Source organism: Mytilus edulis, chromosome 10 (genome assembly GCF_963676685.1).
Source record: "Mytilus edulis chromosome 10, xbMytEdul2.2, whole genome shotgun sequence".
NCBI classification, from domain to species: Eukaryota; Metazoa; Mollusca; class Bivalvia; order Mytilida; family Mytilidae; genus Mytilus; species Mytilus edulis.
This window is the reverse complement of record NC_092353.1, coordinates 33,544,607-33,567,250: the sequence shown is the minus strand read 5'-3', so window position 1 is coordinate 33,567,250 and position 22,644 is coordinate 33,544,607. Positions and strand designations below refer to the sequence as shown.

General features: G+C 38.3%; 2 protein-coding genes across 2 annotated transcripts; one reads left to right on the top strand and one right to left on the bottom strand.

The window, feature by feature from the left end:
* Positions 1-458: 458 nt before the first annotated feature.
* On the top strand, positions 459-7,117 carry LOC139490963 (basic phospholipase A2-like). The gene is made up of 5 exons (XM_071278130.1): positions 459-565; positions 990-1,069; positions 3,919-4,081; positions 5,151-5,269; positions 6,710-7,117. The coding sequence occupies exons 2-5, from the start codon at positions 994-996 to the stop codon at positions 6,826-6,828; spliced, it is 477 nt and encodes a 158-aa protein (XP_071134231.1). The 5' UTR covers positions 459-565; positions 990-993; the 3' UTR covers positions 6,829-7,117.
* Positions 7,118-15,045: 7,928 nt separating this feature from the next.
* LOC139492717 (uncharacterized) lies at positions 15,046-22,534 on the bottom strand. The gene is made up of 2 exons (XM_071280869.1): positions 22,338-22,534; positions 15,046-15,583 (listed from the first exon to the last, which is right to left on the bottom strand). Exons 1-2 carry the CDS (start codon positions 22,469-22,471, stop codon positions 15,046-15,048), a joined length of 672 nt encoding a protein of 223 aa, XP_071136970.1. The 5' UTR covers positions 22,472-22,534.
* Positions 22,535-22,644: the final 110 nt, after the last annotated feature.

The window sequence follows — 22,644 nt, the reverse complement described above, 5'->3', positions numbered from 1 at the left end:
CTTTCTATGTTGTGATGTTGTGCTATTGTTTCAGAAAAAGGGAGAAGGTTTGGATCCACTAAAACGTTTAATCCCGCTGCAAATGTTTGCACCTGTCCTAAGTCAGGAATCTGATGTACAGTAGTTGTCGTTTGTTTATGTTGTAGTTTATACGTGTTTCTCGTTTTTTTTTTTTAAATTTTATATAAATTAGACCGTTGGTTTTCCTGTTTGAATGGTTTTACACTAGTAATTTTAGGACCTTTTATAGCTTATTGTTCGGTGTGAGCCAAGGCTCCGTGTTGAAGGCCGTATATTGACCTATAATGGTTTACTTTTTTTAAAATTGTTATTTGGATGGAGAGTTGTCTCATTGGGACTCACACCACATCTTCCTATATCTACTTATTTATTTGTTTACTAGTATCTATTTGTTTGTTTGTTTATTTATTTATCGATTGCGTTAAAGTTGAGTTATTGACTATCAAACATCCAGACGTCTACAGGGTTGACTAAAGTCCAGCGAGATAACGGTCTTCTTCATTTTCTTATTTTCATTCATAAACGTGTGAGGAGATTCACTGTAGTAAGTCTGTATATTTCATTTTCATTTTTTTATTTTATTTTTTAAATATAATGATATGTATTTATATATAATGTTATTAATTATATAGATATAAAACAGAAGATTTGGTTATGATTTGCAATTAGACGACTCTCCACAAGAGACCCAATAACACAGAAATTAACAACTATAGGCCACCGAGCGGCCTTCAACAATGAGCAATTCCCAGTTGTCTACTGATAAGTATTTTTCAATGAAAAGTCTTAAGTTAAAGGAGAAAAAGCAATTTATCTTTACAATTTTGTGCCATATAAAAGGAAATTTAATTATTGAAGACTATTTGCTAGAACATTTTCATGTTTCATGCTCTTTTTTTTTTTTTTTTTTTTTTTTTTATCTTATTGCATTTGCAAATTGCATATTATACATTTATTTATTTTCACAGAAAGATGAGGATTAGTGGGAAAATGATAACTGTCTCATCAGCATCTCTTTTATTTGTAATAATTGTATGCAGTAACCTTGGTAAGTTTAATTAACTCGAACACATTTTCGATCTTCCAATTAATATCATACACATTTGATAAACACTTTCAGGATTTTAATTTAACAGGTAATGACATTTTAAAATATTGTTTTTATCGGCACATACATTACTTTTTTTATTTTGAAATGCCGATTTCTCTAGTTTTAAAAAACGTGGGGTCCTATTACTAACATCTATATTTGGCATTGTACAAATTTCAGAACTTTATCAAAACGTGGGGTCCCATCATTTATACCTATATCAGAAGGTCATGCATTTCTCGAACTGTTTATGACATCTTCACATTAAATCCGTTAGATGAGTACACTGATTGATACTTAAGTTTGGAAAAGCATGATTTATCATTTATTATTATTGGCTTTGAACTAGCTTTCAGTAAGTGCGAGTACTCTCAGTTCGGTTCTTGGTGTCTATTGTCTTTATGTTAGTTGATTGTTTTTGTTTGCCTCATCTCAAAGGTTTTTTTACGTTATCTCATTGGCAGTCATACCTCATCTTTTTAATTAACATGAAAGATTTATCGGGTGACGGACTCTATATATGTTTTAAAAACATCAAACATTAACCTAGCTCATTTCAACTTATTATAATCAAGTTAAGACCGGAGTTGAACGCGGAAAACCCGAAGATTAACCGAAACAAACACAAATTAAAAATAAATGAAATAATTAAAATCTCTTCATAGTACATTTGGGTTAACCTTTATTTTCTTTATTGAAACGTTAAATTGAGACTATCATGACAATTATGGTTTCCGTCAAAGTCCGCGCTTGTTGTTTGTGTGTGTTTCTTGGTTGCTTTCTCACATGTACCCACATCTCATTTTTTCAAAGCCAAATAAAACTGAGAAACATAAACTTTCCAATATTATTCAAAGTACTGAAGTACTGAAATTCGGATGACCGCGAGTTCTAGTGAATTAGTGGTTAAAAACGGAAGGGCCGTGTGCAGAATGTATGCTTCAGGATACCACAGGAAAGACATATCAAGGTTATGTGCTGTAAAAAAGCAGTTAACATTATAACAATCCTTCAGTTCAAACAATTGTTAGATAATACACCAGATATGTACGGACTGGAGAAATGATTTAACAAACATACTGAAGGCTAACAATATATACGATGTCATCAATTGTTTAATTGAAATCTGTTTCTTACACATGACTTATATAAGCATTGAAGAATATTTGCATCATCTGTGATAATTATTTTTATGGTAATAAGATATAGAAAGGTCAGCAGTGATTTTTTTTTATTGAAAAAAATTCTTACAAAAGAAGTGTAACTGTAAAGGCTAACCTTTTCTCTTTTAAAAAAATACAAAACAAGGGAAAGGAATAGACCGAAAGCTTTTAAGAAAAACGAAAGACTAGTTGGGTGCATATGCAGTTGTACTAATGTTATAGTTTTTGGACGCTAATCACAAATACACTAAATTAAAAGAAACAAAGGTCAATAACCTTTATTTATGAAATCTGTGTCAGTAGTTTATATGAACCCTGAATTTTACTGATAAATAATGTCCATATCTTGAATGCATGATCATTGTGTATGTATTAGATGAGGGTGTTAGTCCGATTGCGTGAATCTTAATAATTTACACCATGATAGTAGGGTTCAGATGCATTCAATGACATCTTGGTGTACGTGGTAGATGTAGTCTTTTCATATCTGAGTGGAGTCAGCATCGAAGATATAAGACGACTACTTCTTATTACGAAATAATATAAACTAGTTATGGTATCTTTGCCCTTGTTCCAAAAAAAAAAAAAAGAACAATTGGTGATGATAACACTGTGAAAGTGTCAGTATCTCAAAATTTGCCAGATGCAGTAAAGCTTTTGATTTGAAATTTGATCAATTTGTTTTATGTTTTCTATGGCAATATAAATCGTTGTACTTGTTATATATGGTGATAAATGAGAACAGTTCTATGTAAACAATGTTTATATATGGAGCCGTTCTAGCCGAGTTCTACAATTATTTAAAATAAAATTTTATATTGGATTCCATGTTCGTAATTAATGCATCACTTCTTTCATCTTTATCGTTATTCCAACTTTAGTAAGTTTTTTCGTTTTTGATATACTGATTAGAACTTTCCTGATAACTATATTTATCACTGTTATCAAATTGAACTCTGATTTGAATAGACGGATTTATCCTGCTTATTTCAAACTTAAATTTATAGCCGACATATATTTTACAGAAGATAACCTATAATCCCGTGCGGAAGCTTATAATTGTTAATTGTTATTAACACCAACTTGATTTGAACTTGGGAGGATAGTTGTCTAATTGGCAATCATACTATATCTACTTATTCTTATATTTGATGCAAGATTATTTTTTTATTTGCTGATATTGGCTTTGAACTAGCTGCCATGCAGTAACTGCGAGTGCTCTCAGATCTATTCTTTGTGTCTTTTTTTTGTTAATTGTGGGGATGTATAAATACCATGCCACGTGTTGTTGTTTTATGTGTTTTTTCTGCTTAAAGCCCTTGTCAACTATTTTCTTATGTTGCACTGTTACACCCTTGTCCCAAGTCCCTGACTGCGTACATGAATATATTTTTTTCGGGTAGAAGAGATGACACCACAATAACTTCCCACAAACATTATATCACTGTTAATTCAGAAATAATTTCGTGCAACATAGAAAACAAAAGACAAAAACAACACGGAACCCACCAAAAACCGAGGGGATGATCTCCTGGCAGTGCCCCGGGAGGGTTTAATAGCAGATTCTTCTCTACATGTGTCATCTATCAATACGAGCTATACCCCTTTGCATAGATTTAATAATATTTAAATTGTAAATTTCAGTCACAAATGTTGACTCGCGGTCTATTCGCCAGAAGAGAACTATCTTCCAGTTATGTACGCTGATCAACTATTACACAAACCGGACATGTACTGATTATAACGACTATGGCTGCTATTGTGGTTATGGACAAGCTGTTGGCAAACCACGGGATTATGCTGATGCGTAAGTACTATATCTTTACAATTGAAAAGGTTAGTAAGTGCTTACAATGATTAAATGACCATAACACAGAAACAGAATGGATTATTAATAAGCATAATTATATGTGATCGAAAAAAGTTCGAACGCTAGATTGGTGTATAACGTTAGTTCCAATGTCCCCCACGTTACTTAATTTTTAGGGCAATAACTAAATAGAACACTTTTTTGTGGGCCATTTTCCATAAATTTAATATTTCCAAGGGGCATTAGTCTTTTAAAAAAAAAGTCGGTCTGACAAACTTGTCAGAGATATTGCTGATATTACCCTATAGTTTAAGATTTATAAGACGCCCTGTGTTTCCATGTCTCCTACAACGCCTTACGCGGGGGATAACTAGGAACGCAATTTCAATATCAGTGACATATGTGACTGAAAACAGAATATGGAACACTGATATAAGTGGTTATACACGTAGATATAAACCTATATGTTGGTTATACACCAAGAAGAAAACTGATATGTTGGTTATACGCCAATGAGACAACTGATATTATGTTGATTATACACCAAGGAGAAAACTAATTTGGTTATACACCAATGAGACAACCGGTATTTTGGTTATACGCAAAGGAGACAAAAAACATAAAAACAGCTGAAATATAAAAAAAAACGCAAACAACAAAAAAAAAGCACAAAACATAAATAAAAAAGCACGCGAATGGCATTCCAAAATAGAACAGACTTCTGACAAAATAAAAGTTTTGTGTGATTTCAGATACAATTTTTGACTGCCTCTTTTTAACATTGAATTTAAATGTTGCCTTTCATGCCATTGTGTGGACCACACACTTCATTTACACATTACCCCCGCCACCCCCGCCCCCCCCCCCCCCCCAAAAAAAAAAAATGTAAAGGAGAACTTTTTATACTTTTGGGAAATTTCATTACGAAGCAGCACTATAGGTCATAAAAAACAAACATCAAGTAAAAATGTTCATACATGCATCATTCCTCATGGTGTTGTTCAAATTTTAAATTTAGTGCTCTTATTTAAGAAGATAGGAATATAAAAAAAAGTTATTTTTGTAGATGTTGCCGAAAACATGATAATTGCTACGGAAGGGCCGTGGAAAGTTGTTATCTGTTTCCACAGATAGTTTCGATAGGATATACATGTGATGATAACACGAGACAGTGTCGCTGTACAGGTATACACATTTTACTAGTTTTCGGTTAAACGTTCACTTAAGGTTCATCATAACAAACGGACAAATATGGCTGTATTTACATGCCAAAAATTACTCCGAGTACAGACTTACCTGTGAAGTTGGAAAAGTTTTAATGCCTGGCATCCACTAGATATAAGAAAGTTAAATGCATTTTGTGTTTCAGAAAGATAAAATCTCTTTTGGAATTTGATGGGCATTTTTTCCTTCATGCAAAAGGTGTGAAAATCAACTAAGTTGTGGTATAACTATGAGATGCTCCCTCAGGTAAAAAACTGGTTTGTATTGTTTTGATTGTCCTTCATTGACATGAACAAGAGGTATCTTCACAACTAATGGTGAGTTAAAGAGTTTATCTGAGTCGGTGAGTGGACAGTATCAAAGTAATTTTGGTGTTTGATTATTTTTTCACCTCCTGCAGAAAGGAAAAACAATGACCATCAAAAACCAAGAAAGATTTCTTAAACACAAAATGCATTTAACTTTTATATATCTAGTGGATGCTAGGCATTAAAACTTCACAAACAGCACAGGTAAGTCTGTACACAGAGTAGTTTTTGAGGTGAAAATACGGCCATATTTGTCCATTTGTTGTGATGAACCTTATTGCCCATTTCTAGGATTAAAACGAAAATCAGGTACTTGCAAAGCGTTTTGTGTCCGTACTGGCTCACAAGGCAGCAACCAATTTGGTAGTGGTAAGATGTAAATACTACATGTATGTCCCAAAGAATGACATTATACAATCAACTACATTCAGACCGTACGTTCTGCAGAGAGTCCAAACGTAAATAATCATAACACAATCACAGCTCAGCTTAAGGCCTCTACTGAACGTTTGATGGTTCTCACTACGTATTGGTAAGCTAAACTCTATAAAAAGTATCGTAAAATATCGTTTCATCTCAGCCTGTATAAAGATATTGTTACAGTGTTGGATTAGTAACCTTTTAGAAAAGTTTATTTAAAAGATCGATGAGTGTGCCCGGATCTCTTCTAAATATACCAGCTCGGTAAACAACATCGCTGAAAAAAATTGGACAAGCTACCCCGTTTGAAATGAATTATTTTCAGGTACAACCAAAAAATCCAAACGAAAGCTCTTATGAAATCATTTGTAAAATGTTTTAAGTAATTTGTGGTAACGAAATCCTTGACTTAGCAATTTACCAGTAATAGGTTACATTTCGTTGTATATATTTTTTAATAAAATGTCTTGTTCCAAGTCAGGAAAATGGGCATTGTTACATTATAGTTCGTTTCTGTGTGTGTTACATTTCTGTGATGGGTCTCTGTTGTGTCGTAGTTCTCTTATATTTGAGACGTTTCCCTCAGTTTTAGTTTGTAACCCGGATTTGTTTTTTCTTTATCGATTTATGGATTTTTGAACAGCGGTATACTACTGTTGCCTTTATTTTTCAGATGCAGTGAACACCTGTGAACGTACTGTGTGTGAATGTGAAACCAGTCTAGCTCATTGTTTGTCCAGAGCACCGTATCATAATACATATTACCACATGGACCGTTCCGAGTGTAACTAAAGACAACCATGCATAGTGTCATTATAATATCATCCAGTTGCATTTCCAAGAACAAATCTGTCTGTTTTGTTATCTTTTTTGGCTTTGTATTTTAATCCATATTTCAGTCAGGTGGACACATTTGTATATTTTATTTTTTTCGGTAGGGACAAATCATACAAAGATCGGATCTAAAATATATGATTTGGAACAAAATTTACAAAAGTACAACAAAATGTTTGAACAAATAAACCCATATTAGACCAAAAAATGTATCTCTGGGTTGTCAAACAAGTCTGATGGTGTTGCCTTCTGTTGTTTTGTCTATTTGTTTGACTAGTATTAAAAAAAAAACATGAACAAGGTTGTTGGATGAGTACTCATTGATAATTTAGTTTTAGATGCATGATTATTTGATTAGTTGTAATTGGTTTTTAAACTAGCTGTCAGTAACTGTGAGTGCATATATCTGTCCTTAGTGACTTATTCTCGAATATGACGGTTTTGCCTAATGTGAATTTGCATTCCTATACGACGTGTCTTGATATTAATACATTCAACATTCATGCGTGTTTTGTAGGATACAGTTATGGCATATCGTTTGTGGTTTGAATTCTGTATTTTCGGTACATTTTCCTTTTGGCTTATTAGTCAATAGTCAACTTAATTTCCATTTTCCGTGGATAATTAGTATATATTACTTTAAAAAATAATGACGTCGTCACAGCATTTATATAAAATAAAATTAACTTTCTATACGTTCTTTATCATGATAATTGTAATTGCCTGTACCAAGTCAGGAATAATACAGTTGTTGTCAATTCGTTTGACGTGTTTTGTCATTTGATTTTGCCATGTGATTAGGGACTTTCCGATTGACCTTTACTCGGCGTTCAGTATTTTTGTGATTTTACTTTTTGCACAAGTATTGTGAAAGTAATTGTAAGAATCGTCACAAAAATACATCACTGTTTGTTTTGTCCTATGCTGTCGTTAATGGCATATGTTCGTTGTTATTCTGCGGTTTACATGGTGTAACGACTTTTATATCATTCAATTTTGCGTTTCTCTGCGCTAAGTGTTCTTGTGTTTGTCTGTGCTGTGTTCCTGTCACACTGTACGTGTTGTCATTTTAGCAATATTTTTTTTAACATTGCCATATAAGCGGGAGATATTGCTAGCCATAAATCCAGGTTCAACCCAACATATTTTCTTATAATGTTCTATAATAAGACAGGAATTTGGCAGTTATCAAATAGTTCGTTTCTATGTTTGACGGTGTTAGTTTTTGTTGCACCCTTGAGTTTCTGTTGTTCTGTTCTTTTCCTCTTTGAATTAATGAGGGTCTATCGGTTTAAGTTTGTAACCCGTATTTGTTTTCCCTCAATCCATTATGACTTTTAAACATATGTCCCACATAGGGCGTTATTTAGTTCGTCCGTTCGTCTGTCCTGCTTCAGCTTTTTGGTCATGGTAGTTTGTTCATATGATGAAATCATAATCTTTCAGTCAGTTTAATTGAAGTCTGGAGCTGGCATGTCAGTTAACTGCTAGTAGTCTGTTGTTCTTTATGTATTATTGTCATTTTGTTTATTTTCTTTGGTTACATCTTCTGACATCAGACTCGGACTTCTCTTGGACTGAATTTTAATGTGCGTATTGTTATGCGTTTACTTTTCTACATTGGCTAGAGGTATAGGGGGAGGGTTTGAGATCTCACAAACATGTTTAACCCCGCCGCAATTTTGCGCCTGTCCCAAGTCAGGAGCCTCTGGCCTTTGTTAGTCTTGTATTATTTTATTTTTAGTTTCTTGTGTACAATTTGGAAATTAGTATGGCGTTCATTATCACTGAACTGGTATATATTTGTTTAGGGGCCGGCTGAGGGACGCCTATGGGTGCGGGAATTTCTCGCTACATTGAAGACCTGTTGGTGACCTTCTGCTGTTGTTTTTTTTTTCAATGGTCGGGTTGTTGTCTCTTTGGCACATTCCCCATTTCCATTCTCAATTTTATTTGTTGAGGTTGAAGTCAAGTCAACTAGAGACGTAGTACACTTGTTCCCTATGGAATGATCTTTCTAATGTTAATGCCTAATTAGAGTTTTGACCCCAATTTTACGGTCCACAGATACAAAAATACTATTGGTTATATTTAGGATGGATAATTTCATCGCATTGAGTTTCAAAAACGCGGCTTTCCAGATTCCCATTGTCTTTTTTGGAATAACGATGCACCATTGCCGGACACACTTGACAACAAAAGATTAAAAGACTTTTTGGACAGAACTGAACTAGTGATCTACCTGGTAATACTGTTTATCCTAAATTACATGAAAAAGTTAGCAGTGTACTTAAATACCATAGGAATTTTCCGAAACAATTCCAAACTAGAGGCTCTAAAGAGCCGGTGTCGCTCACCTTGGTTTATGCGCATATTAACAAAAAAAACAACATTATAGACAAAAATAGAATTCATGATAAAAAAATATGATTTGGTGATGGTGATTTGTTTGTAGATCTTACTTAACTGAACATTCTTGCCGTTAACAAATATCTCCATCTATAATTAACTTGGCCAAGTCGTTTCAGAGGATAAGATTTTTATAAACACTTACAAAAATTAGTTATAAATAGGACTTCCAAGGCAATAACTCTCGAGTGATGGGCGGTATCATCAGATATGAATTTTTAACTAGATACCCATAGTATGATTTAGGTCAAATTTGGTTTTATTTGGCCCAGTAATTTCAGAGAGATTTTGTTTAAAAGTTAACGGACGACGTCAGATGCAAAGTGATAAGAAAAGCTCACTTTGCCCTATTGGGCCAGGTGAGCTAAAAAGGGGCTAACTCAGATTTTATTGCAAACGATCACCTTCAGAAAACACGTTTAATTCTCGCCCTCTAAGCAAACCATTGCTATCTGATGTTCAGTGGTTGACGTCTGTTTATGTGGTTCATAAGTGTTTCTCGTTTTTCGTTTTTATAAAGATTAGACTGTTGGTTTTCCCGTTTGAATGGTTTTACACTAGTAATTTTAGGGCCATTTATAGCTTGTTGTTAGGTGTTAGCCAAAGCTCCGTGTTGAAGGCCGTATATTGACCTATAATGGTTAACTTTTAAAAAGTGTTATTTGGATGGAGATTTGTCTCATTGGCACTCATACCACATCTTCCTATATCTATCAGTACAAAGATCACCAAATCAAATACATTCTTTTGCAAGACATATAACTAAAGCTAAGTGATACTATCAACCCATAGCTAAACCTCTCAAATGTATGGCAGTCGTTTAAAATTCAATAATATTGACAAGGATGTGTGAACAAAACAAACAGACATAATAGGTAAAAATGTTTAAAAAAATAGCGATACAACAGTCAAACAGATATATAAACAAAAATTTAACATGTCACAATGACGGGATGTATCAAAACAGAGATACGTCACATGCAAGAAAAACTACAAAAAGGCAAACAAACAAATCACATAAGCAAAAACAAATGACAAGAATACAGAAATTATCATAAAACACTAACGGGATATATAAGTACAGAGCCACGTCATATGTAATCAAGAAACACAAAAAGGCATACAGAAAAAGCATAACAAAAATGAAAGACCAGAATACAAACAATATCAGAACAATAACACAATGACGGGATATATATACAACGTTAATATGATAAACAAGGTCAGTACCAATAATCTATATTTCAAGACCGTCATGTATTATTAGTGAAGTTGATACGGAATATTTATCCATAAGGTCTTGGTACCTTCCAATGAATTTTTTTTAGAAAACAGAAATAGTAATGTTATTAGCTTTTATCCAAAAAAAAATAATTTTTGGCTCATCATATTGAAAATGACAAAGTAGTGACTCTTAACGTATGTATTATGTAAGTTGAAACGTCAGTTTTTTCTATAGTTTTAATTCTTTTTTACCATAATTTATTTTGCCCGACACCCAAGTCCGAAAAATGCTCAAATTCGCCAAAAATGTACTCTTTTGAAAAGATATCTTTTGACAAAAGATGTAAATCTTTTAAAATAAATCCATATAAGAATGAAATTATGGTTATTTTGATTTTTTTTTTTATCAAAGTTGAAATTCAAGGCCATACTTGGCCTAAAGTGAACCTTGAAAAAAACTAACGAATTTTGAGACTTTAACCACTTGACATGGATAAATCAGTACAATAGTTATAAATAGTTATCAAAGGTACGAGGATTATAATTTAGTACGCCAGACGCGCGTTTCGTCTACATCGGACTCATCAGTGACGCTCATATTAAAATATTCATAAAGCCAAACAAGTACAATGTTGAAGAGCATTGAGGATGCAAACTTCCAAAAAGTTATGCCAAATACGGCTACGTAATAAAAGGTACAAGGCTTATAATTTTATACACCAGACGCGCCTTACTTCTACACAAGACTCGTCAGTGACTTTCAGATCAAAATAGTTAAAAAAAGCCAAAACAAGTACAAAGTTGAAGATCACTGAGGACCCTTAATTCCCAAAAGTTGTACCAAATAAGGTAAGCTATGCATGGGAAAAGAAAATCTATAGTATTTCGAATAATTCATACTTTTGCAAACACTAAACTTATAAAAATGACAATATGCTTGATATTCATGTCAACACCGAAATGTGACTACTGGGATGGTGATAACCTACGTGACGAAACGTCAACCAGCAGTGGCATCGACCCAGTAGTGTAAATATGTCCGTAAAGGTACAAAAGTTTACTGCGTTGTTGAAATGCAACCATGGATCTCCAGTACATCCATGTTGCTTCAGCATATGTTATTAACAACATCTCATTTATTTCTAAAGCAGAAAGAGAAACGGAAATGACAGAAAAGAAGCAGCAGGATGCAACTGTAATGCTTCATATGCCATGAAGAGAAACGAAGTCCGCCGTTGAAGCATTGTCAAGATTTTTTTTCAAAGAAGACGAATGCAAGATATCGAAATATCAAAGGGTTACTGGGCTATAGAAATATGGTCACTACAATTTTACTTTTGACCGGCGGTAAACACTTTCCAAAGTAGAACGTCCGCCATGGCTGTACGAAATGCACAAGTACGCAATCACATCCGGTCAGAATCGGGACGTTAAATCCCATGCCTCGTATAGAGAAAGTGCCACGCTCTCTCCAGTTTCTTGACCTGTTGCAAGACAAAATGTCTGTCCCTTTCCAGTTCAACATTATTTACCAGTGGCAGTCTATATTTTACGGAACCTCTTCACCTGGTCGGCCCCTATTACAGTACCTACCTACTGTATTTACCTATTGTATTTATTGTTATTATTTATGTTTTGGTTTTGATTATGTTTGAAACTGGAGAAAAACTTCATGTCGGAGGCAAATGGGTAGTTCTGTGTCTTCCCAAAAGACAACAGGAGACAGGTCGTCAAGGTGACGTCAAATGGAAGTTCTGCTGCGGTCCAGGTCCGGAGCAACGTTACCAGTTGGCTGGGTAAATGTAAATCCATTCGGAGATTGAGACAGAACTGGGTAAAAAAATTGGCAAACCATTTGGACGAGGTGGTAACACATAGGCAGGGAACCATCTGTGGAGTCCTCGGTGAGCGGGTGGGAGCAAGACGGGTCCACCATAAGCATGGAAGAAAACATACCGATGGAGGGTATGACCTCAATCTCCACAGCATCATGAACGCAGATGGACACAGGATTGTCCTCTTTAGTTCATTGTTAAATCAAAGGAAAGTGTATGGTATAGAATAAAGATTGACCCGTGGATAAAAATGGTGAAGAAGTAATATATTGCTGCTTAGAATAGGAAGGTCAATACGTTCAGGCCCAACATACATTTCCACCATGTTCATAAGCGGTGCACCAATTTTGGGGGAAGCATTTTACATGACGCTACAACTGTGTGTTGACACACTTAACTTATCCCCTGCTTTGATCACCAGGATTGAAAGAAGACCAGACAACTCAGTTAGATACCTAAAATAACTAGGGTAGTCTTGAAGAGTAAAAAATAAGGCATTGTATTAATAATTTTATTAAAGATTCATTGTTCATAGCTGTAAAAGAATAGTTTATAGGAATTATATTGTCAAGTTAAGATAAAAAGACCGGCAATTTTGTTTATTTTTTCTAGCATGTTAAATTTTTTAATGTGCCTGTTTCTTGTCGGGCTCATAATTTGTCCGACAATTTCCTTGGTTCGCATTGGCCCTCATTTCCAGACCAATTGAAAACAGAGTAGCCAAGCAGGTTAATATACTTTAATTTCATATAATATAAAGGACCGGTCATTTTTTTATCTTCAGGGGGGGGGGGGGGGGGGGTACGATTTTGTACTAAAATCTGATACCCACTTTCAAAGTAATTTGGCCGCCAAAAGTTACAATACACACAGTCATGATAAACGGTATTGAATGTACTAATGTGGTGTTCGTCTTGGGGAAAGACTATTTCCCTTGAAAGGACCCGACCTGGACTGTATGCATATAAGAAGGACTTAGGCTTAAGTACTGTGTAATTACCTATTACTCGGGCGTTGTAAACTGTATCTTCGTATGCGTCTAGCTTGTAGTTGACCATTGGCTGAAGAGGGCGCTGCAGGCGTGCGCAGGCTCTGACATCCGCTGTATCCAACCAGAGGCCCATTGGTGTCCATCGTCTACTCCTGGCAGGGAGAATGGTATCAGTTGTCTACTCCTAATAGGGAGAACCCGGGGCTTAGGGTAAAGATACAACACCCCCCTCCTTCCTAAAAAGGAGGAACTGTAAGTTCCGACAAAGGCCTGACAACTGAAGACGCCCCATATGCCTTAAAATGAAAATACTAACTTAATTACCTAACCAACGAATGGGTTATTTCTAAAATCCACCCCCCTGTTCCCTGGCTATTGGGTCTCTATCTAAATTTTATCTTTTCCCTAAAAACATGGCATTTAAAAAAAATAAATCACTGAACTATTTGCCTAAGACAAGGAAAAAAAAAAATTTTCACATCCGTTACTCGGAGCCACAACTCAGAATTGTCCTAATTCTGAATCACATATCTCTAAAATACACAAAAACTAAATCTACTACAAATAATCAAAAATTTACAAAGATCTCTATTTCTGTCAGTTCATTAAGCTCCCCTTGAATTTCCAATTAATCTAAACTACCTGCTATTCTACTAAATCCCCCTTACAAATTAAGCACCAGTTCCAGCATGGAACAAAAAGTGAAAACCATGACCATAAAAAAAAATTGTATACACCAATACCGTTCTTCAATATGGCGATATGTAAAAATGTCTAACACTAGTCTACTATTTACAATTTTTACACTGGCCTGGTTTTCAAATCCTGGGGAGTCAGCTTCCAGACAGGAAGCGGAGGCTAAGCCAAAACCAAAAAGAGTCCAGAATTACATTCACGTTATTGTCACTTCTGGGTAGCTCATTTGACTGTTACCGTGAGTTCTGCCATGGCTGGCAGCAACTCCATCCTGACGGATCTGGTTAACTCGGCTCCCAGGTAGGTCAGCACGACCTCCTGGTCTTCCAGATCGAACAGTTCCCTGGCCTGAGCCACAGCGCTGGCAACAGATGTTACTGCCACTAACTTTCTAGTGTTGTGGTACACTAGAACCACCAAGGATTCGTCTGGCTTGGTGGCCACGGCTGCTGGCTCCTCCACTGGTGGAGTGACCCTCTCTTCCTCCTCCTTCTGGGGTACCGCCGCACTGTCTGTGTCACTGGTGGGGCATCCACAGAGCTAGAGCTTGCCTGAACAGTAGTCTCCGGCACTGACACACTGGTTGTGGACTGAGCCACGACGGGCTCTGCCACCTGGCAGAATCTGGAATTGGCCTGACATAGAAGGTCATATGTCGGACCGTTAACTCCCTGATACTCCTCTAGAGCGACGCAGGCTCTGTGTGCTGGGCTTAGGTACCGAAGCACACCTAGGATCACCCTCCAATATAATATCACTACTGGGCTGGTGATGGGATGCAGGGAATACACACTGCGTTTCTGCCAGTTCATCTCCAGGCAAACGGCTCTCAGTGGTGGCATGTCCACTCCTTGGATCTTACAACCGCTTGGGATGGCTGCTCTCTCCTGCAACCAGGAGACAAACTCTGAAGAGGTCACGTCTTCTCGGCCAGTGAGCCACCTGGCTAACAGGATGACCATATGGCCCCTGAACTGGTGGAAGCCTTGATTGGACATCACTTCCCTGTTGAAGTTGGACTCAAACATTGGGGACACATGATCCCCCAGGCACTGAAGCAGACTGCTCCCCACCTTGTGTTGTAGGCACTTCCCCCTGCACCTCTGACTCTTCTGTCTCCTCTGGAGTGTTAAGAGTCTCTCCTGAGATGGCAAGTGTCTGCAGGCTATCAACCAGAACAGGTACCTCCTGTTCTCCTGAGACACTTACCTTGGCTGCTACTGGAGCTGACTGCTCCACAGCCTCGACCACCAGTTCCCGTGGCACCTCATCCTGTGTCTCCTCTGGAGTACCCTGTACTCGAACAGGTACCTCCTGTCCCCCTGACACACTTACTTCTGGTATTGCTGGTACCTCCAGCAATACTGTAGGCGTTACCTCAACAGGTCCATCCTGGGCAGGTTCCTCCCTCCTGTCCCTTCTCCTGTTGGTGGCCGTGTCCAGTAACCTCAAATCAAAGGGCTGGATGCCCACTCCCGGCTGGGAGTCACCATCACCACTTCTCTCCTCCTCACTACCCACGCTGGAGCATGATCTGAATGACTCAGAATCCGACATTCTAAAAAATATGAAAAAAAATAAACAAACATTAGTTAAACTGACAATTTACGTATCTAATACACAATAATTAAACTGACTATTTACACAATATGGTTACCTACTCATTTTCTCCCCCTCTTTTATCTTTTGAGGGTGGAGTAGGACGGACAAGTTGGCAGTTTGGGCAAATGTAGGGATCTATCTCATTGGCCTCTTGGATTGACATACCTATGCAGGTTAAATGGAACCATTCCCTACAGTTATCACATTGGACCATTGTCTCACCCGTGTCTGGGCCCCGACACACACAGTACTGAGGGGTAGTAGGCTTGGTCTTATTGCCTGCCAAGACGTCAATACCTTGTTTAAATTTGTCCCTACAAGTCTCCAACCAAGCAGGAATTTTCCTATCCCCACATGGCTTGAGTCGGTCATGATTAGTGTTAAAAACCACTCTTTGGAGTTTCACCTTGTACACGTACCCGGTAACCTTACTAATTACAATGCCTGGCCCTTTCCATGGTGACCCTAATTTTTTACATTTACCCTTAATTTGGGCAGTGTCTAAAACATACACAAGATCCCCCGGCTGGTACGATTTTTCTAAGACCCTAAGGTCATAGTCTCTCTTCATTCTCTCCTGGGAGGTCTTGAGCTTATCCCGAGCAATGGTATGCGCACTTTTAATAGCTTTTTCAAGGTCTATGATATAGCTATCAGCACCCTCATACTTCCTTTCGCTCTGACTGCCGAACATAAGGTCTGCTGGCTGATTGGTTTCCCTGCCCAGCATTAGCTTGTTTGGTGTATACCCTGTACTCCTGTTGACACTAGATCTCATGGCTCCCCCTAGTTGAGCAATATGTTGATCCCAGTTTTCTTGTTGTGAATCAACAAAGCATCTGACTGCATCCATGAGACTGCGGTTCTGTCTCTCAACCTGTCCATTTGACTGAGGACGATATGGGGTCGTTCTCGCCTTATGAATTTGCAGCAAATCACATACTGCTTTAAAGAGTGCGCTCTCAAAGTTACGTCCCTGATCTGAGAATAGCTGGAATGGATAGCCAAATCTTGTAAAAAACTCATTAATAGCTGCCTGAGCAGTTACTTCAGCCGTTTGTGACGGTAGTGGTATACATTCCGTCCACTTGGTGAATTGGTCTGTCATCATTAAAATATGTTCATTGTTTTGTTTCGTCTTTGGCAAAGGGCCCATAAAATCTATGTGGACTCTTTCCATAGGGTACCCAGCATGGTACTTGGTCAGAGGACATTTACTATGTCTGCTGGCTTTCTTGTTCTTGTTACAAGTATCACAACTAAGTACAAACAAGTTAATGTCTTTGGTCATGTTATACCAGTGATATTTGTCCTTTATCTTGGACATGGTCCTTGATACACCTTGATGTCCTGCACTAGGCAGTTCATGACAGAGCTCCATTACTGTTTGTCTTAAAGAAGCGGGTACAACAAGTCTTGTATTGGCTCCCTTTGTTTTGGGTTGACTCTTTAAAATACCATTGTCGTCTAAGAAAAATCTTTCTTTATTAATCCAGTGACTCTTGGCTGCTGGTGGTGCCAGGAACAAATCATTGGATAGTGGTTCACAGCCATCTTTTAAAAACGGGAGGATAAACATCAAGTCTAGATCACTCTCTTGGCCTGTTTTTATATCCTCTTCACTGAAACCTGAGATAGTTATGCCCTCTTCTTGGGCGATTGCTGCCACGACACAATCAGAAGAGTCATCCATTACAATTCTTGCCGTTGATGGAGTAAAAATCAATTCCATACCTGTACTGAATAGTGGTAAATCACATTCCTCAGATGACTGGCTCGCTATTGGCTCAATTGAGTTTAAGCTGCTAGGGTAACAACAGTCGTCAGTAACTGCAGATTCAACTGTTACTGCAGGTTGTTCCAAGGTTGAAACCTTTTCTGGTGTTTCAAATAACATCATCATTGCTGTTGCCACTCTTTTAAGTAATCTTGGCTTTTGCTTCCTTTTTCTAGCCAGTGGGACTGCTTCATCTACATCACATAAAAACTGTGCCCAACTTTGATGTGCTCGCTGGCAGTAATTACAGCCCTTGCAAGGTAAACTTGCCAGTATGGTGTCTGCAGTATAATGTGGACATTCTTTTAACCTATCCGGGAGACGAGACAAGACATCTGCATCAATGTGTTGTTTACCTGGCCTATGCTTTATGACCAGGTCATATTGGCTGAGCTCTTCCAACCATCTAGCTAATTGCCCCTGGGGCTCTTTGAAATTGACAAGCCATGTCAAACTACTATGGTCTGTCCTCACAGTGAATTGTCTTCCCAGAAGGTAGTGTCTGAACTGTCTAGTAAATCTAATTACTGCCAACAACTCCTTTCTAGTTGTGCAATAACGTTTTTGTTCGGCTGTAAGTACAAAGCTACCATATGCTATGGTCCGTTCCTCTCCATCTTGAACCTGAATAAGTTCTGCGCCTATTGCATTTTGGGAGGCGTCCGTGTCCAGGATGAAATAATCCTTGTTGTTAGGCAAAGTAAGTACTGGTGCAGATAGCAAGTTGTCTTTCAACGTCTGAAATGCAAGTTGACGTTCATGGTTCCATGAAAACAAATTTTTTCCTGTCACTTCATACAGTGGCGCAGATATTTTGGCATAGTCCTTGATAAATGAACGGTGGTAGTTCACAAATCCCAGGAATTGTTCAACTTCCTTTGTGCAAGTAGGCACCACCCAACCACTAACTGGTTGCAAATGTTGCTGGCCTATTTGGAGGCCCTGGTTACTGACACTCCTGCCTAAAAATTCTACACTTGTTCTGAACAGAGCACACTTTTTAGGCTTTAATCTAAGTCCATACTCTCGAAATCTAGCAAATACATTTTGTAGGTTAGTGAGATGTTCATCAAAAGATGGTCCTAAAACCAGTATGTCATCAAGGAAGGCCAAAACAGTTTTCCACGTTAAACCTCTGAGGACAAGGTTCATCACTCTGGCATAAGTACCTGGTGCGTTGCAAAGTCCAAAAGCCATCTTGACGCACTCAAACAATCCATACTTGGTGACAAATGCGGTCTTCTTACGGTCCTCTGGCTTGATCTTTATTTGCCAATATGCGCTATTAGCGTCCAGTTTGGAATACCATATGTTTCCAGCCAAAGTATCCAGACATTCGTCTATCAGGGGCAACGGAAATAAATCACGTGATGTGACTGAGTTGAGCCTTCTGAAGTCTATGCACCAGCGTACCCCGCCATCTTTCTTCCTGATAAGCACTGGTGCTGAAGCCCATTCTGATGTTGAAGGTTGTATAACTCCAGCATCTAACATTTTCTTGAGGTGTGCCTCCTCCTCCTGAACAAAACAAGCTGGTGTTCTCCGCATACGGAGCTGAATAGGCCTGGCATCACCAGTATCAATTTCATGTTCTACATGACTAAAATTACCAAGGTCAAACTCTGTCTTTGCAAAGACGTCACTGTACGTGTAAAGCAAAGTTCTCAATTTTGATTTCTGGTCTGTTGTCAAATCCTGACTGGATGTTGTAAATAGTTCTTGAAGGTGATCTGGTAGATCCTCCTGTGGGGGCGGTGTACCTTTTTGACTGTTACCTTTTTTACTGGTTGAACAAGTGCCAACACTGAGCTCCTGAGGATCATCCATAGATTCAATTACTGTCACAGCATGTGCCTCAGCTACTTCTATTCCACCCTGGAGTCGGACAGGGTTGTCCGTCACATTCATAAAACAAACAACTGGACTTTGTCCTTTAGCACAAACTGATCTGGGAATCAAGAGTGTAGTCTTCGAGTTTGGTTCTATCACAAAATCATTATCCTGTACTGGTACTGTACAATTCATTCGCATTACTGAATTAGGTGGGACTACTACCGAGCTTGGTATTGTAATTCTGCTGACTGAGGGTTGAGCAGATGGTGTCTCTCCTCCTAAGACTAGCTTAACTGTCTTGTCGTTGATGGACATGTATCCTTGACCAATGTTGAGTATAACATTATTACTAGCTAGGAAGTCATGGCCCAGTAGCATCTCACAGTCAATTGGAGCGATATATAAGTTGTGATTGAAAAGTAGGTCCTGTATACTAAACAGAGTAGGATTAGTAATTCTGCAGGTCATCTGCATTTCTCGGCCTGCTCCATGCATAAGTGTCTCTCTAATGACATAAGGTTTTTCTTTCAGAGAATCAAAAACTTTGTCCTGCATTATGGTAACCTCTGAGCCCGTATCAATCAATGCAGTTACTAGTTTGTCCTGGATTTTTACCTGTACTCTCAACAGTTGAGCAGTCCCAATTGTTCCTACTACTGTAAACCCATTAGATGGTCCCTCTGTAGCTTGGTCCTCTGGCAATTTCATTGTAACTGATTTGCGTTCTGTTTGCTTGTTCTGAGTTGGCGGTTTGCTGCCAGGTGAGTTATTTAACTTTGGGCAATCTCTTTTGAAATGTCCTAGTTCATGACAATAAAAACATGCCCCGTCTGGGGTTTGTGACCTTCGGTTACCAGCACGATTATTATAACCACCTCTTCTACCTTGACCACGTCCACGTGAGGTATTATCTGATCTATAGTCCCGACTGGGCGAAGTACCACTAGATCTGTTTGAATGTCGCATTTCCTCTGTAAGTGTAGCCATTGAGGACAGTAGGCTTTGCATCTGTTGCATGCTCTGCTGTTGCTCTTCTCGTTGTTGACGAAGCTGTTGCTCCATTTGAGATACTCGTGTGTCTATGTTTGATTTAGACGAGCCTACCCCGTGCACTGATGGTGTGTCACTAACTTGTGCAGTTGGTGTTGGAGCTGACGCCTGGTTGACTTCATGTGTTTTTCCTTGAGCAATGTGGGCTTGCACCGCCTTTCTTGAATGCTGATACCACTTTATTATATCAATTGCATTTTCAACCGATACTGGTTTAAATCCACATGCGTGTTGTCCAGCCTCTGGGTCGTTGCAACCTTGACAAAATTTCATTACTGCTTGTTTTGTCATGTACTCTTCAGCCAATGGTCAACTACAAGCTAGACGCATACGAAGATACAGTTTACAACGCCCGAGTAATAGGTAATTACACAGTACTTAAGCCTAAGTCCTTCTTATATGCATACAGTCCAGGTCGGGTCCTTTCAAGGGAAATAGTCTTTCCCCAAGACGAACACCACATTATTGGTGAAGTTGTTGGTTGAAGTTGACTGTATGTTCAACTGGCAGTTGAACTGTTGGTTGTGGCGGTTGAATATAGTTGACAGAATTTTCTAACAACCTACTGCGCTGATTGATTGGTTCCCTAGTCTGGCTCTGTTGGAACCTGTCGTTGAGGTGGGTGTTCTCGAAATGTTGCTCTTTCATAGCGGTTGACGACTCGTGCTCTGTACAATGTTCACCCACTAACCTTAGTTGTTGATTCAGCTGAACCTCTATCATAGTGGTGCTATCATGCTGAATACTCATAGACCGATCTAGACTTGGCAAATCTGGCTTATCTGACGGTTCATATTCTACATAATGTGGTCCGTATGCTGGGTCAATTACTTCTGGTTGTAAAGTTCGGCTGGGAAGTAACGATTCCTCACTACCGGACAGATTATCGTCAAAAATTCTGCAACGGTCCATCTCTTGGGTTGGATATTCATTTTCCTCGATGCATGAGGGCATGGATCTCATTGACGTGCGATCAACCTGCGAATTCCACACTGTATCCATGGCAATCTCCGAGTCAGAAAAAACCGGTTGATTTAAATAAGGTTTTTGATAAATTTCACCCCCCTGGACAGGTGCCTGTGTGGAACCGTGTTGGTCTATCCACCTCTGTGTATCGGTGTTAAATTCTTGCAAATGAGCAATTTCCCGTCTAATAGTACCCGGGGTGAAGGGTGTGGACACAAAATTTGCTGCCCCTCCCTCGTGTGATTTTACATGTGTATCTGTCTCATAGTCTTGTGACTCATGTGGCTGACCTTGATACCTGACATCAACATTGTCCATGTCATTGAATTCACAAGGAGAAAAATCAATCATATCGGACACAAGGGACATTTTATTTTTCATATATGGTATTTGGGCCAATATTTCTGGTGTAATTGTTATGCCATTATTTCTCATTACTATAATTCTACGAGCAGTAGCCGTACCAATGCCAGGTACATGTAGGAGAACAGACTCCGGACTGGAGTTTATTTTGATTTTAAACCCACTCATTGTGCTGAATATTAACCTATAGTCAGTGATACTTTCACTATAAATAAATGACAAAACAATAACAAAATAATAAACAAGTCTTTATTGATTTAAATCCCGTTTACAAAATAGCAAAGATGTGTATTGCATATGTAAACAAATCACGGAAATCACTTCCGGTATTGATCTCCAGTATCGCTGTTACCTGGTAACACGAAATCACGCGAGACTCAATCTGAAAAAATCAATGACTTGAACAAAGTTTGAAAACTTTCACAGACAGTGAAAAACTTATCATACAACGCTTGGTATCGCTTCTAAAGCTCTTCTTTTAAGCCTAATCCCAATTGCAAAGTCTCAGAATAGCCAAATTAATTCTGCCAATCACGCTTGATTGCACCTGGTCAGAATCCCCTGACCAAAATGGCTAACTAGGTCACACCATGTGTGTTCGAACCACCCGCACTACCAATAATGTGGTGTTCGTCTTGGGGAAAGACTATTTCCCTTGAAAGGACCCGACCTGGACTGTATGCATATAAGAAGGACTTAGGCTTAAGTACTGTGTAATTACCTATTACTCGGGCGTTGTAAACTGTATCTTCGTATGCGTCTAGCTTGTAGTTGACCATTGGCTGAAGAGGGCGCTGCAGGCGTGCGCAGGCTCTGACATCCGCTGTATCCAACCAGAGGCCCATTGGTGTCCATCGTCTACTCCTGGCAGGGAGAATGGTATCAGTTGTCTACTCCTAATAGGGAGAACCCGGGGCTTAGGGTAAAGATACAACAGTACTTTTTGCGGATTGATCTACATCGGGGAAACTCGTCAAAGATTCAATTTAAAAATGAATTATAATAGGTTTCATGTAAATGATTCTTTA